The sequence below is a fragment of the Gymnoscopelus braueri genome (assembly GCF_963280865.1).
Source record: "Gymnoscopelus braueri genome assembly, chromosome: 2".
NCBI lineage: Eukaryota > Metazoa > Chordata > Actinopteri > Myctophiformes > Myctophidae > Gymnoscopelus > Gymnoscopelus braueri.
In genome coordinates, this window is record NC_137604.1 from 55556695 (window position 1) to 55573263 (window position 16569).

A 16569-nucleotide genomic window follows, 5' to 3' on the forward strand; every position below is an offset into this window, starting at 1 on the left:
TAGAACCCAAACGCAGTTTATTATTCATCAACATATTTCAACACATTGGCAAGGAACAGAGAGCAGAGGGGAGTATAAATGGATACAGGGGCCTTGACGGTTAGCGTAGCGGTCCGGGCACCTGGGGTGCTAATGTCTTACAGCGTGTCGCAGGTTCGAATCCTGATCCCGATGACCTTTGCTGCATGACCCCAACTGACCTAAACTGATTCGACTGTGCTGGACTGGACATGATGTAATTGCACTTTTGAAATGCACAACTAAGACTTGTGCTGGTAACTTTTTTTAAAGGATTGCACCATGGCACTTTACCTACATGTGCTGTGTTGGTAGCCTTTTTAGATAAATTTCACGTCATACGTATTTTTTTTTTTTTAATGTTTGTTTATGCTGTTTTTAGTCTGGGTCTTTTACGTTTCTTAGATAGGCTTAATGTTTTATGTTGCACTGCTAGTGGCTGAGGGGGTACGGTATTTCATTTTCTGTATGTATGTAAGTACATGTGGAACGTGACAAATAAAGTGATTCTTGATTCTTCTTCCTCATCTTGATGTCACTCCCCCATCTCTCTCGCCCCATTTCCTGTCAGTCTACTATATACTATCAATGAAGGCAGAAAAAGCCCAAAAAAACAAATCTTTACAAAAAGATAAATGTACACCGGGCTTAACAGGACGCAGGTGAATGGGCAATCAACACAGGATATCTGAGGTGGAGAGGAATGTGGGAGGGGCCGGAGGAGAGAGACAGACAGAGATGCCAGAGACAGAAAGAGAGGGAATGAAAAATAGAGCAAAGATTGAGAGCAGAGCAAGAGACAAAAGACAAAAGACAGAGAGAATAGAGAACAGTGGAATAATGTCCAAGCACTGGAGAATGTGGCCAGAGTGGCTAGGGGCCAGTGGTGTGAAGTAATTAAGTACATTTACTATTACTTGAGTACAATTGTGAGGTATTTTTTACTTTACTAAAGTATTTCCAGTTTTCAGTACTTTTACTTTTACTCCTCTACATCTCAGAGGCAAATATTGTACTACAATTATTTGAAAACTTTAGTTACTAGTTACTTTGTATAGATTTGGATTATTATCACAAAACATAACCACTTTAGCCCTATATACATTTCGTCCATTTGAAAATAGCCGATCTACAAGCTCATGCGTTGTAACACGACGCATTGTGAGCTTGTAGATCTGCTAAGATTTTTATGTGAAATGGGACATTCTGCATAATGCGTACTTTCTACTTTTGGTACTTTATTATTACTTTTGGTACTTTTTATTTTGAATACTTTTGGCTACTTTACTCAAGTCAATTTTGAATTTTTACGTTGCGGTTTTGATACTTTTACTTAAGTAAAAAAAAATATATACTTTCCCACCACTGCCAGGGGCTGCCTTTGAAGGGGGCTGGAGAGAGCTGAGGGGCAGACCATGACATAAAGTGCAATAAACCAAATAATGAACAAAGGTATTTACATGGGAAGATGTACCCTGGCCTGCACTACAATTACAAAGTCAAGAGAGAGTATTGTAACTATTGAAGCTAATCTAATCCTGAGCGAACAACTGTGCAGTTTTAGATAGTTAGTTTTAGTGTGTGTGTGTGTGTGTGTGTGTGTGTGTGTGTGTGTGTGTGTGTGTGTGTGTGTGTGTGTGTGTGTGTGTGTGCACGTGCGTGCGTGCGTGCGTGTGTGTGTTATAATAACAAAAGTAAATATAATGTGCATTGTGGTAATATCTTATATCATATTAATATTAATAATCATATTTGAACTGGGGACCCCCCACCCTGATAAGCAATTGGAATGTAGGAGTTGAGGCCTTACATTTTGTTTGACTTGGTTCCAAAGATATATTTATAGAATAGAATATTTTGAAAATAGCAGATCTACAAACTCACAATGCTTAGCTTGCAGAACAGCAAAAAAAAAATCTCCTCCTTATATTATTTGACAATTTGGCCAATGTTTGAGCAGTTTTTATTGTATAGTTTGTTGATTACTTTTGATGCCCCCCTGGGGGTCCCGACCCACAGGTTGAGAACCACTGATCTAATACACTTGCAGTCTACTTATAACACGATCATGGTGCCTTATAACGCCCCATACAGATACACAGCTACTGAAGTAAAGTGCCACTGCTACCCTAGAGGTTTTATAAATGACTTAGTTACTTTTACTATGACCATAAAAACACTAGCAGAGAGATAGCGGCCCCTGAAGCATAATGATACGTCAACTACTCAAGGAGGAGTCAGTGCACATAAACCTAACCTCTCTACAGAACAACCAGTAGCTACACTGTAACGATCAGCCGTCTAGACTAGAGCCAATGTAACCATTTATTAACGGGAAACTGCGAGACCTTTCGCCTCGTAAATGGCCGTAAATGACTGCGACCAAGTTCCACCTGAGAATTAATGAATGACCGGACCATGGCTTGATCTCTGATATGATTAACATACAGGATAGCTTCTGGTTGTTGTGAGATCTGCAGAAAGAAAGAAAGGACCGAAGCGTTTATGATTCAGGTAAAGTTTCACTTTATATTCTCACGTGTCCTCCTGCCGATTTACCTGATTAGTGATTATTATGATCTGGGTCGGTACATCGCTACTGTACGAAAACATGCAAACTATAGGCGATAATGTGTCATATGTCAACTTTTCTCATAGTTATGTATTTGACCGTGATAGTATTACAAAGTCCTCTTCCAGGTCAGGTGTAGCGGAAACCCCACAGTTGGGGGTGGATAGTTATACGTTTAAATAATTTTATTTAATATGGTAACATAGCCATAGGTGGGCACCAGCGAAGAGTGGGGTCTGAGTGGAAACTGTTTTTAAGTCAAGCAAAGTAAACTTGATTAGAACATGCTTAAACATTCGAAAATTAAGGTCTAATATTTCTGCAATTGCTACAAAACCTGTATATCCATGCAGTCATTTTGGGGCATAAACAAGAAGTTGAAGGATAAATTAAGTCTGATAATGATGTACCTGCATGTTGTATAGGCCTACTTCTTTACTCTTTTTTAAAATGTATTTACAGTTTGGACAAAATAGCCAATTTCACATCGAGGTGCCCAGATGTCCTGTATCCTTTAATACATATAACACTAGTGAGTGATAGTAAGCAGAAGGTGCATATTGTTTTTGTTTTAACTCAGCTCAGCCTGATGCTCGCGATTATCTGAAGATGTTACACTTATGAACACAAGTTCTAATCTAAACTGTAGTTTATGATTATCATCATAATAAGGTGTATTTTGGAGCAGATAGGGGAAACTCAATAAAGTTACTGAGACACCCAGTCTTGTTGGACATTTAACATTACAGAACTACACATCTGATCACAAGCTGAATGGCTCTGAAGACATTTTAAGCTATTATCAAGATAAATGAATTTGTCCAACAGTACAATAATTTCAAATTCCTAAATTGCTAACAATACAAACATGCACTGGTAGAATGTATCTTTCTAAATGACTATCATGTGCAAGCAGTCTGCACGAAAAAGTTCAAGGTGATAGATACCACACAGATTAGATTTAAACATAGGGCAACAGATAAGAGAAAACTTGATATTTACATCCATATCTATACAACAATATTGGTTGCCTTAAAATGAGGTTGGAGAAAAAGGTTCTCCAACTGCTAAAAAAGCAGCATGCATCATGAGTGGAGGAAGTTACTTTAATTGTACTGTATTGATTGTGCAATGTACATAAATGTGTCTAGTCTATGCAAAACCAGCTATATTTGCAATGGTCTGGATTTGCTTGACATCAAAAAACGTTATTTACTAGATGTGTTTTTCAGAATGTTAGGGCGGGCAGATTTAGCTGTCCAAACACCCCAAATATATATATATAACGCGTTGTGAGCTTGTAGATCAGCTATTTTCGAAATTTTTAGTACTTTTACCTTTTGTACTTTAAGTACATTTTGATACCAATACTTTGGTACTTTTACTCAAGTACATTTTTAATTCCGGACTTTTACTTGTAAGTATTTCTACATTGCAGTATTGATACTTTTACTTAAGTAAAACATTTGAGTATTTTTCCACCACTGTTTAAACGTATCTGTTGCTCTGTCTTTAACACCCAGGTTTTCAATACATTTTAAGGCAAAAACAGCTATTTTCAGGTTTAAAATGCTCTAATGAAAATGTAGTTTCCTGTTGGACCTCAGAGTGATACAGTAACAGTATGAGTTTAAGCTCCCTGCTCTCATTACAGCCAAAGTCATAGATAACAGAACTAGGTTAACTGTTAGTACACAAACAGGCTAGTCAGTTGTTGCAGGGTTGCCCAGAGCGACATTAATACAAAGATATTTAACTCCCTCCCAGCCGTGTGTGTGTGTGTGTGTGTGTGTGTGTGTGTGTGTGTGTGTGTGTGTGTGTGTGTGTGTGTGTGTGTGTGTGTGTGTCTGTCTGTCTGTCTGTCTGTCTGTCTGTCTGTCTGTCTGTCTGTCTGTCTGTCTGTCTGTCTGTCTGTCTGTCTGTCTGTCTGTCTGTCTGTCTGTCTGTCTGTCTGTCTGTCTGTCTGTCTGTCTGTCTGTCTTTCTGTCTGTCTGTCTGTCTGTCTGTCTGTCTGTCTGTCTGAGAATGAGAACACAACCATGTTCTGTGTACACTTAATGTGTATGACAAAAGTGTATCTTTAGTCACTTAAGCAATATGCCTTGTCGTATAAGAAATAGCAAAAAATAGCCGATCTACAAGCCTTTAGAGCTGCTACTTTCGCAACTTCTGCATTATTGTCTCCGCCAGGCCGAAGGCATGGCGAGAGAGTATGTTTTACCCCCTGTCCGTCCGTCCGTCCGTGTGTCCGTGTGTCCATCTGTCTGTGAACAGCTAATCTCCGGCACCGTTTGCCCGGTCGCTGCGAAACTGTGCACACACACTGGATGCCAATTCAGAACCTCTGCCCCAAAACTTTTACATGGGCCTGTTATAGCGCCACCAGGAGGCCGATTTGTGCACAACACATTTTTTGATATTACTCGTACAGATTTTATCCAAACATCACACAAATCATTTTTGGGCGGTGTAGCCGCCCTTATAAGTGGGGTTGGGACACCTCATTAGTACACATTTGCTGTACTGTGATTGGCTCATTAGTACACCCCTAGCTGTACTGTGATTGGCTGACTCTATTGGCTGACTCTATTCAGCACTGTGATTGGCTAGCGAGACACATGATGACATTAATAACCTATAAATAGGACTATGCACTTAAAAAATATATTTTTTTTAAAAGTGAGCTTTCATCACTGTGATGACCACTGTGATGACCACACCGCCCACTTCACACTGGGAGTGATTTTTTTGGGCGGTGAAACCGCCCCTATATGTGAGGTTTGGATATTTGCACACCAAATCCTGCGCTGTGATTGGCCAGAAATGTACCCCCCTAACCCTGCACCGTGATTGGCCAATCACAGTCTATTCAGGGCTGTGATTGGCTAGGGAAACATGACACATGTGCATAGCCCTATATAAGAAACCATAACTTTAAAAAAAAACATAAATGTGTTTTTTTAAAGTTATGGTTTCTTCCATCACTTCTTCCATCACTTCTTCCATCACTGTGATGACCACTGTGACCACACCGCCCACTTCACACTGGGTGTGATTTTTGTCTCCGCCGGAGGCGGAGAGTATGTTTTCGCTTCGTCCTGCTGTGTGTTCACCTCCCTCCTAGCCAAGCTAACATTGGTCAAGCTCCACGTGACACGTGTCAATATGTTGACACCAATGCCTTTGATTGGCTAGAGGGACGCATGACGAAATAAAATCCTATAAATAGGTGTGTCACTTCAAAAAGCCATTTATGTTGGTAAGACAGGATCAATCACTCTTGATTGGAACAGTACCTTCCAGTACAAATCACCCGTCCGTGCGTGTGTGTGTCCCTCTGAGAACACCTAACATTGGTCAAGCAAAGGCGCAGAAGGCCAAAGCTAAGAAAGCATACTCATCTACAACAGTAACACAGAAGAGGACTATAGAGTTGAATTGATCCCACAACAAGGCCGAAGTCTTAATACTGTAACAATTGGCCACCTTGATCAAATAAATTATGTAGCACTAGAGAAAACTGACATAGATCAAACACACCAATCAACTGCTGAAACTGTTCAAGACAATGAAGATGAAGAAGACAGACAAGCATTTGAACAAACCAGTCAATTACGACGACTCCCATATGAAACATTGCTTCAAGAAGAACATTTTTTAGATGCAGACACTACATATTCAGTCGCCCCTGCAGAACACCAAAAACCATGCGCATTCTACCAAGACAACCCGTTCTACCAAGACGACCCGTGCTATTAAAATAGCACGGGTCTGCTGGCGGAGACTTGTGCTCCGAGGAGCACATTTTCTAGTTTATAATGTTTTGACATGACATAAACATGCCCAAAATATGAACGCCAGGGTTAATGTAGTTAAAGTATTTTGATCATGCTAATATCTATTTCACACTCAAAGGTTGGACACACAATGCTTGTGTTTCTCATTATTTGACTGCTGCTGACGTGAGTGTTTGCACAGAGAGATAATTCACTGACTCCAAAGTGGAACGAGGTGTCCTTTGCTCTGCTCCTAGTGCCAGCGGGATCATCACACTCATCTTACTAGCCCTCTTTCACCAGGGTTTTGATGTTCCATTTCTGTTGGTATATTTCTGTAACAAGACCACAAACAAAAGAAGAAGTAACACCTTGCTGCACTGGTAACTCAATACTCATAGTTTGCATGTGTGGTCAAAAGCACACCATAATAGAATGCTGAATGTATGCTGCAGGCAGTGGTGTAAAGTAACTAAGTACATTTACTCAAGTACTGTACTTAAGTACACTTTTCAGGTACTTTTACTTTACTGGAGTATTTCCAATTGTCTATACTTTTACTTCTACTCCACTACATCTCAGAGGTAAATATTGTGCTTTTACTCCAGCACAATTATTTGAAAACTCTAGTTGCTAGTTACTTTGCAGATACAATTTATTACATTATAAAACATACATTAACCACTTAAGCCCTATTTTATACATGAGCTGATCTACAATCACAACGCGTTGCATCGCAATGCGTTGTGAGCTTGTAGATCTGCTATTTTCAAACATTTTAGTACTTTTACTTTTGGTACTTTAAGTACATTTTGATACCAATACTTTTGTACTTTTATTCAAGTAAATTTTTAATTCCGGACTTTTACTTTTAACAGAGTATATCTACATTGCAGCATTGATACTTTTACTTAAGTAAAACGTTTGAGTACTTTTTCCACCACTGCCTGCAGACAACAACATCCTGAGTGTTCATTTAACTATGACAGACTAAAATGGGACCTTTACACAAAACCTCTTACACTTGCAGGCAGGATTAAATCAACACTCAGGATTTTCCTGTATTTGTTTAGTGATATACCATATACAGTACTGCCTTGGATGAGGTCACTTTCATTGTGAATAAGAGGTCCTCTTGTACCTGTGGGGCATGTACCAATATTTCCACTATATTAGTTGCCGAAATCGTATCTCTCATAGCTCTTCTTTTCTGCTCTTTTTGTATTTGTTTTCGGTTTATTGTTTGATTCTTTTATGTTCACATCATTTCCAAATTTGACCTGTGCTACATTTTATATTATCTAGCCTTCCCGTTTTTCTTTTCTTTTATCCCTTCTCTTAGCCAGCTCTTTAATCCCTTTTATTTGCTCCTTAATATCTGGACCTTTTCACACTTACTTGAAAACATAAACATTCTAAATGGGTCCAAGTTTATGTCCTGCTGCAGTGTTTGTGGATATCAGTAGCTGACAGCAAATGAACTCATGAACTCATGAACCCTAGCGTCCCTGTTCTGGCCACGATCATTCAGTGAAAAGTGGGGAGAATTGATTCTATGCAAGCAGAGTATCAAGAGCCACATCACCAGACCACAACAGCAGAGTTTTTATCTAGCAACTGTCAGACTGTTGAACACAACCTAAGCCTGTCTCCTGTGTCTTTCATCAATTGCGCATTATACTGAAAGCTCCTTTACATTTTTGATCTAGGACTTGTTTTAATCTACATGAGTCATGACACTGATTTTAACTCTCCACTATTCTCAGACTTTTTTTTATGTTCCTTTCTTTTATTCTCCCTTCTTTATACTATTTTAAACTGCAATGGTGAAAGCCGCAGCATAAGTAATGATGTCACCTTACTTTTACCTTGTATTTGTGTTGAAATACTAGAAGATCTAGTTTAGAGCCCTGGGGGACCCCGTTCAACTAAGTACGTATATAGGGTCAGGTTCAAAGTGCTTATGTTGGACCCAAGCTGTTCCTTAGCAACGCAATTCCACTGAGAAGGTCTAATGGTATAGTTGCATTCTTTATCAGTGTCTTGCTGCTTGTGCGTTTGCTTGATCTTGGCCTGTTTTGTAGAGCACTTTGGAAAATTATTTTGAAAAGTCTTATACAAATAAAAGTATTATTAAACTTACTTAGTTACTTACTTATTAAAGTATCATTATTATTACAATTATTAGCCACACTAGTGGTGGTGGGGCTCTAACCACTTCCCCTGTTGTGCCGGGGGGAACACAAACAAACAAAAATAAAAACAAGAACAAAAAACAAGCTCTCAACGTGACCTGTTCCGACACATTGTGAGCTTGTAGATCGGCAATTTGTCAGCGAAGAGAGATTTGGAGTATAGAGGGAAAAAAGAGCGGACAAAGGACAGAGCCAATTCAGGTTACGTTTACTAAGTATAGAGGGTCAGTCATAGCCTGGCATGGCCAGACTAATGTCACTGCGAGATATTAGTCTGGAATCTCTGTGTGGAACCTGCATTTCCAAGGGGCAAATTAAAAAAATGCCTCTGGTGATAAACCGGCCCCACATGATTGGTCCCTCACTACTTCGGAGGGAGTGAAATCCAATCACAACTGAGCGGTGCCAGACCAAATCTGCCAAGCGCAATTTTTTTTTCTCGCACTGGCAGATTCGTCTGGTTTCCAGTCCATCCAACGTTTGGTCGTTCAGTCAATCCAACGTTTGGCTCCAAACAACATGTCTAGAACTACCGTCTGGATTTCATAGGGTTTGCGGTGCACCTTCCTGCTCCCCCAGAGGATGATCCCTGCTGATTTTGTTGACTCCTTGGCCTTTCGTCTAGCAGCGCCACCCGTAGGCCAAGATTTCCACTTACACACAAGCTATCTCAAAATAGAATGGGCGAATTATCGTGAAATGTTACGGAACGTTTGCTGGGCATCGTGGATGAAGCCTTCTAGCGCCACCCAATGTTTTATGTGACATTAACCCATTAAGACCTGGAACTCATCTCTGTCATTTTAGATGTCTTTGGCTAGTGCCGCTAGCCAAAGACATTGGCGCGCTATGAGCTTGTAGATCTGCTATTTTAGAGAAAATGTGTGTAAATCTTTGAATATATATTTTTTAAAGTGAACATTTGTAAAATATTTTGTTCCAGGGACCTCCACAAGCAAAGATTTGAGTTAAAAATGTTTGCACAAATGTTCAAGATTTTAAAAAAATTTGCAGATCTACAAGCTCGGAGCTTGTAGGGCTATTTTTGAATAGCCCAAAGTATAAAATAATGGTTATAGCTAAAAATCCAAAATTACACATATATGCGTTTCCCGGATTGAATGCAGGGTTAAAGTAAAAGGCAGCATTATTGAAGGTATAATATTCACAGCCATACAGTAGTACTCATACAAGGTGTGCAGCAGTAAAACATATTTAATGAATTGATAAAGGCATTCATGTTTAATGACGTTGGAGAGGTGTATTCAACTTCTCCAAAAGCACAGAGGCTCCTTAGTAACAGACATTTAACAATAATAATACATTTTATTTGTAACACACTTATATTTGAACCAAATCTCAAAGTGATACATGTTAAAAACAAAGAACAAAATGTTTTAATAATAATAAAACAGCGAAATGAATAAAATTCAGATCAAAGGTCAGCTAAACCCAGTTAAGAAGAATAGCCTAGGTATAAAATAGGGCTAAAGTGGTTAATGTATGTTTTATAACGTAATAATTTATATCAGCAAAGTAACTAGGACTAAAGTTTTCAAATAATTGTAGTGGAGTAAAAATACAGTATTTGCCTCTGAGATGTATAGTGGAGTAGAAGTAAAAGTATAGGAAATGCTCCAAGTACAGTACTTGAGTAAATGTACTTATTTACTTTACAACACTGGTGGTAGTGTGTACTGTCTGATTCACAGAGTGATTGTGCTTCATTCCAGGTGGCTTAATAAGGTACCAGGCCCCCACCTATACGTCTTCTGGGGATGTTTACCAACCAACTGAACCACATGGCTTGAATAGAGCTCTGGGCAGTCAGCAAACACAACGGACCGAGCATCTCCCACCAGTCAGGTAAAACCAGGTCTTCACATTTTGAAAAATACACATTTTCACATTTTGAATAAAGACTTCTTTGGAAGAACCAGCTAATTTGGAAACCAGAGAAGCAAAACAATCTAGACCCAATCAAGCGAAAGTGTGCAGTATCAAAAGATATGGATGAGATGTTTAAAAAAGTCATCACTCCCAACCCCATTTGTGCACTATTTGGCTTCATACCAGAGACCTGTTACGAGGCAAAGCCCATGGAAATCATAGCCTTCACATCTCTGCTCGCGAGGAGACTTCTCCTCCTTTCATGGAAGCAACACTCTCCACCCAGCTTTATCAGGTGGATTAAAGAGACTTTAATCTTTAATTTCTTGAAACTAGACAAAATCAAATACACACTTAAAGGGTCTGTTCAAAAAATTCATGGAGATTTGGACCCCCTTCCTTGACTATTGCGAGAGTTTACAGGTGCCGCTTGATGAGGAGACCTAAGTGGATGGAGCATTAGGCGAGACAGCAGGGTTCCCCTTTCCCTCCTTCCCTTCCCTTCCCTTCCCTTCCCTTCCCTTCCCTTCCCTTCCCTTCCCTTCCCTTCCCTTCCCTTCCCTTCCCTTCCCTTCCCTTCCCTTCCCTTCCCTTCCCTTCCCTTCCCTTCCCTTCCCTTCCCTTCTCTTCCCTCTCTTCTTCCTTTTCTTTTCCTTTACTCTTTTTACTCAGACCTTCTCTCTTCTTAATTAATTTTTTAAAGACATTTGTGAGTTATACATAACAAGATCATTGTTTCAACAACATATAAATGTATATATATATTTTTTATTGTTACAGATGTGTATGTTTATGACAAGATTTGTATGTTTATGACAAAAGAAATAAAAAACTGTTAAAGATAAAGATATATGGATGATAATGTCCTAAGAATTTTGACCAAATAACCTGTTAAAAACCCGATAAACAGAACCTACTGTATCAAGTTCACACTTTTTGGCATGATTTGCATAACGTGACTCCACATTCACATTTCTCAGAAACACTGAGGAACTGAAATGTGTCATTCTGCTGCTGTGCGGATTAAAAGTGTCGCATACGTATTTGCAAGTGCTGATGACTTCATTTGCTATTTGTGAACCCTTTCACACTTACTCTGAAGACTTTTGAGTTGACACATGCCAGTGTCCTTGTTTCTCACAAAAAACAAAAGGACCAAGTCCAGCGTTTGTATTTAATAGTGAGAGCAGGGTGGAGAGCAACTGTGGTTCGGCAAGAGAGAAATGTTCTCTCTTTGCACACAAATCTTTGTTAGCTTAAATCACTGTATTGTGTTAACCATCAAACCATCTGGCACTAGGTAGGTAAAGTCAACAACAGAGTGACTGTTGCTACAGTGCTCGAAAGTGCAGTTCTGTTGTGTGTGTATGTACGTTTTCTATTTTAAGCTGGTTGATGTTTAATGTGTTTTAATGTGCAATGTCATTTGAGGTTAAGCTTCATTCCTTGTTTGTTTTTTTCAGCTGCTGGGATTTTCCTGTCGCGGTCATGTGAACTTGCTTAGTCAGGACCCACATGTTTCAGAAATCACTTATTTACAGTAGTGTTATTTTAGAATTCCTTACATTGAATTGCATGCCAATGTGATGAATATCATGTCAGATAAAAAAAAAGATATATAATAATAATTATAAGAGCTTGAAAAGTGTAGCAGTGGTGGAAAAAGTACTCAAATTCTTTACTTAAGTAAAAGTACCAATACTGCAATATAGAAATACTCTGTTGCAAGTAAGTCCAGAATTAAACATTTACTTGAGTAAAAGTACAAAAGTATTCGCATCAAAATTAAAGTACCAAGAGTAAAAGTACTAAAATGTTTGAAAATAGCAGATCTATAAGCTCACAACGTGTCGCGATGCGACGCGTTGTGAGCTTGTAGATCAGCTATTTTCAAATAGCCTATGTATAAAATAGGGCTAAAGTGGTTAATGTATGTTTAATAATATCATAATTTATATCTGAAAAGCAACTAGTAACTAAAGTTTTCAAATAATTGTAGTGGAGTAAAAATACAATATTTGCCTCTGAGATGTAATGGAGTAAAAGTAAAAGTATTGGAAATTGTAAATACTCAAATGAAGTACAAATACCTCACAATTGTACTTAAGTACAGTACTTGAGTACATATACTTAGTTACTTTCCACTACTGGTGTTGAGATGCATGAGCACTTTTGTGTGTATGGAGTCAATATGCCATGACTTAATGCTGCTGGTAAATTGGTATCATGAGCATGTCTAACTTGAATCCCATGATGCCTGTCTGCCATTGTTGAAGGAAGAGAGGAGAGAGCAGGAAATGTGCGCATCGGCCCATTCCTGCAGGACTACGGTTAAAAGAGCTCTGAATCTAAACCGAGTCTCTCTCGAAATCCGTTTTCCACACATTCCACACTCTTGTCTCCCATCTTCTTAAAAAGACAGTCTTTTCTATGTTTCTACATGTACCTATGTTCTATCCTGGGTTTGTTGTAAGTGTGCTAACCTCAGAGGCAGACAGATCGCAACTGCTGATTATGCCAGATTTGTAGGCTGCTGTTTCTTGTCACGTTTCGATGATCTAACCTCTGTTCCTCCCTCTTTCCAGGCCCAGAGAGGAGGTAACATGCCCACCAGCCGCAGGAAACCCAGGGTGATCTGCATGATATTGGTCCTCAACGTTTTTATCTGCGTCCTGGTGGTCGTGTCTCGCAACCTGGGCGGGGACAAAAGCGATCGGCGAAAGGTCCGGATTCCGTCCAAGAGGTTCTGGCGAAGACAGGTGCTGAGCAAGTCCTTCTGGAACAAGGAGCAGCAGCACCTGGATTTCTTCTACAACCCCATCCTCTCGTCGGCCCTCTCCAACGACTCCCTCCTCGTCGACCTGCCGGATTGGCTGAACGACACGGCGCCCCTCAACCCTTGCGAGACGGACGGCCGCGTGTCCACTCAGATCTGGGACTTCAACACGTTGCCGCAGCGCTTCCAGGACTTCCTGAGCCACATGCACTGCAGGACCTACCCCTTGTTGATTGATCAACCCCACATATGTGATAATAAACCCTACCTCCTGCTGGCTATCAAGTCGTTGGCGCCGCACTTTGATCGGCGGCAGGCCATTCGCGAATCCTGGGGGCGGGCGGGGGTCTTAGCCAATCGTACCGTGGTGACGGTCTTCCTGCTGGGAAGCGCCACGTCGATCGACTTCTTCCCCGACCTGTCGTGGATGCTGGAGCACGAGGCGGAGCTTCACAGGGACATCCTCCAATGGGAGTACAGGGATACCTTTTTTAACCTCACCCTCAAGGAGGTTCTCTTCCTGGATTGGTTCAGCCAACACTGTCCTCACGTGCAGTACATCCTCAAAGCCGACGACGACGTCTTCGTCAACACTCTGCAAATCATCGATTTCCTGGAAGGCCTCCCGGAGGCCAGAGCCACGGATCTGTTCATAGGCGACGTCATCGACAACGCGGGCCCTCACCGGGACCCCAAACTCAAGTACTTCATCCCGGAGAGCGTGTTCGTCGGACAGTACCCGCCGTACGCGGGGGGTGGAGGGTACTTGTATTCCGGCAAACTGGCGTTGCGTCTCAGCGCGATATCTCGACAGGTGGCCCTGTACCCCATCGATGACGTCTATACGGGGATGTGTCTGAAAAAGCTGGGCCTCGTCCCAGAAAAGCACAAGGGCTTCAGGACGTTTGGCATTGAGGAGAAGTACAGGTACAACCCGTGCGTCTATAAGAGCCTTATGCTGGTGCACAGTCGGACGCCACAGGAGATTATCCAGATATGGTCTTGGCTCGCCGATCCCGGCGTAGAGTGCCAGTGAGCATTCATATCCATCTATGAAGAAGAGTTGCATTTGCTACATACTATTGTTATTGGAGTCCTTTACAACTCTTACGGATGTTAAAGAGTGAACTCGTAAGATATCTGTTCGGGTTGTTGTTCAGAAGTGAACAATAAATTCACGCAACACAGTGTTCTCTTTACCATGTGATCTAATTGGTCACGTTTGAGACGGTGTTCAGTTGTGTTCAAGATTTTGGTTGTACAAAGCAACTCCCGGGTAAATGTATGTAACTATATGATGAGCAGGGTGGTGGTGGTGAAAAAGAGTATGAATGCTCAATAAACCCTTCCCTGGATAAATAAATATTTAAAAAACAACAAAAATGTAAAGCAACCTTCCAAACAAGAGCAACAGCTGGCTCAGGAAGTAGTGGCTCCTGAATTTGTGTGAAACCGTTGAGCAGGTTGATGCCTTGCATGGTTGCATCTACTGTCGGTGTGTGATTGTGAGTGTGAAAGGTCCATGGTTCTACGTTTATTTTAATTGTCACATGCACTAAAATACAGATGTGGCAACATTGCGCACGCACGCACGCACACAAAAGGTGAATGTAACACATTTTAAAGCACTTTGGAGAAAGAGGCTATATAAATGCAGACCACAGAACAACTCATGAAAAGGAAGTTAGTCATTCAATTACACCTAAGCTCTTACTACATACAGTACATGGTATATTTTCCACAGTATTCCGTTTGGAGAGAGTTTGTTGCACTCTCTCTCTGTGGAATTTTTTATTTAATGACACACATTTGGAGATGTGCTGGTGAAATCTGATCTTAGACCAGCAGGAATACATGTCATTCTGTAGGGGAAATTAGTAACTACTGCACCATATGTTTTACTACTGAACTTCAGCGATATATAAAATTGGAGGTTAGTCGTAGTCTGATTCTACTGTATTCGCTCAGCATTACCATTGTGTACTGTTTTCATGAAGTGACATACCAAGGTGTTGTATGAATTTATGTTGTAATGAATTTCGCTGTTGGTTTTACCCACTGCAGCTTACAAGAAGTGTGCATGTTGGGTTCAGTGTTACATCACTGCATATTGGCTATTGGAAAAGCTTGACCATGTGACCCTTCCAAAATGTCACTTTAATCACTTGATCCTATGATATTGATATAATTTGCTACTACTACTACTTGAGACAAATGGAATTTTGATGAATGAAATTGTACATTTTGTGATTACCGTTAATTGGCTCTTTTGTTTTGTTACCAGCTGTCATTACAGTATGTATGCTGTCAAAGTGAAATATATTGCTGCTGTAATTGTGTGCATGTGTGTGTGTGTGCGTGCGTGTCTAACGTGAGTTAGATTCTTTTTAAGTGTTCATAAGTCCATTACAACTTCGGTAACATCAACTCTCATTTTGAGTTAGGGTGTGGCCTTGATTATTGGTGTTTGTTTGTTATATTATGTGAGTCATTGTGGGAAATAAATATCTGGATATATTTGTATGATCATTCATTTGAAAAAAGTCATCTGTGGATTTATTTTGCTTTTTGTTTTTGATGGAGCAGAAAAGCGACAATCGTCATCAGTGGCCTGCTTGCAGTTCTCTGTGAACAGGGGCAAGGTTCATTTGCCTTGTGTGGTCTCAAGGAAAACTATTAATTGCATAGTTAATTTGTGGTGATACACAGCAGATTGGAGTAAAAGCTTACTGGGAGAGGTTACAAGCTGTGGGCAGTCTGGGCACATCTACATTTTAAAAACCTGCAGTAATGCAGCAGGTTTACGCCTCTGCTACCACTCTCACAAGGCTATAGGAACACTTTAGATTTATGATAAGACAGAACTCTTTAACTTACTGTAGATAGCTTCATTTGCTCACTTTTATTACAAAGCCATAATAGGGCAACTCCTTGGTTATTTAAGTTGCTTTTTTTAATCACAAGTTCTTACAACTTGCTTTCTCAGAACCTGCCACTTCTCTCACTCCAAACTTTGGGAAGAAGTTTTACTGTAAGTTTGCAGCTGTTTTACTTGGGATTGTTTAATGTGTAAAAAAAAAATTGTGTGTATATTTGATTAATTATTTGTATTATGTGGTCAAATTTGCTTGTTATCTTGGACAGAGCTCCCTTGTTAAAGACATATCATTGGAACACACCTTAAATATTTGTTTTAAATATATGCGGTAATGTAGAAATACATCACTTAAAAAAAGAAAATAATTATTGACATATATTTTTATTTCTTATTAAATTGAATCACTTATGAACCTGAAACTAAAAGGCAGGGCTCTTGGCCCCTCTGCCCACCAGCGATCATCA

At 40.1% G+C, this 16569-nt stretch overlaps 1 protein-coding gene and 1 long non-coding RNA gene across 2 annotated transcripts in view; both read left to right on the forward strand.

Annotated features, from left to right (window-relative positions):
- The window catches only part of LOC308100615, a 307745-nt gene that overhangs the window by 124466 nt on the left and 166710 nt on the right, over nt 1-16569 (forward strand). The window lies entirely within an intron of this gene.
- On the forward strand, nt 2331-15684 carry b3gnt2a (UDP-GlcNAc:betaGal beta-1,3-N-acetylglucosaminyltransferase 2a). Its single transcript, XM_080455828.1, has 3 exons — nt 2331-2532; nt 10295-10427; nt 13037-15684. Exon 3 carries the CDS (start codon nt 13055-13057, stop codon nt 14261-14263), a length of 1209 nt encoding a protein of 402 aa, XP_080311954.1. The 5' UTR covers nt 2331-2532; nt 10295-10427; nt 13037-13054; the 3' UTR covers nt 14264-15684.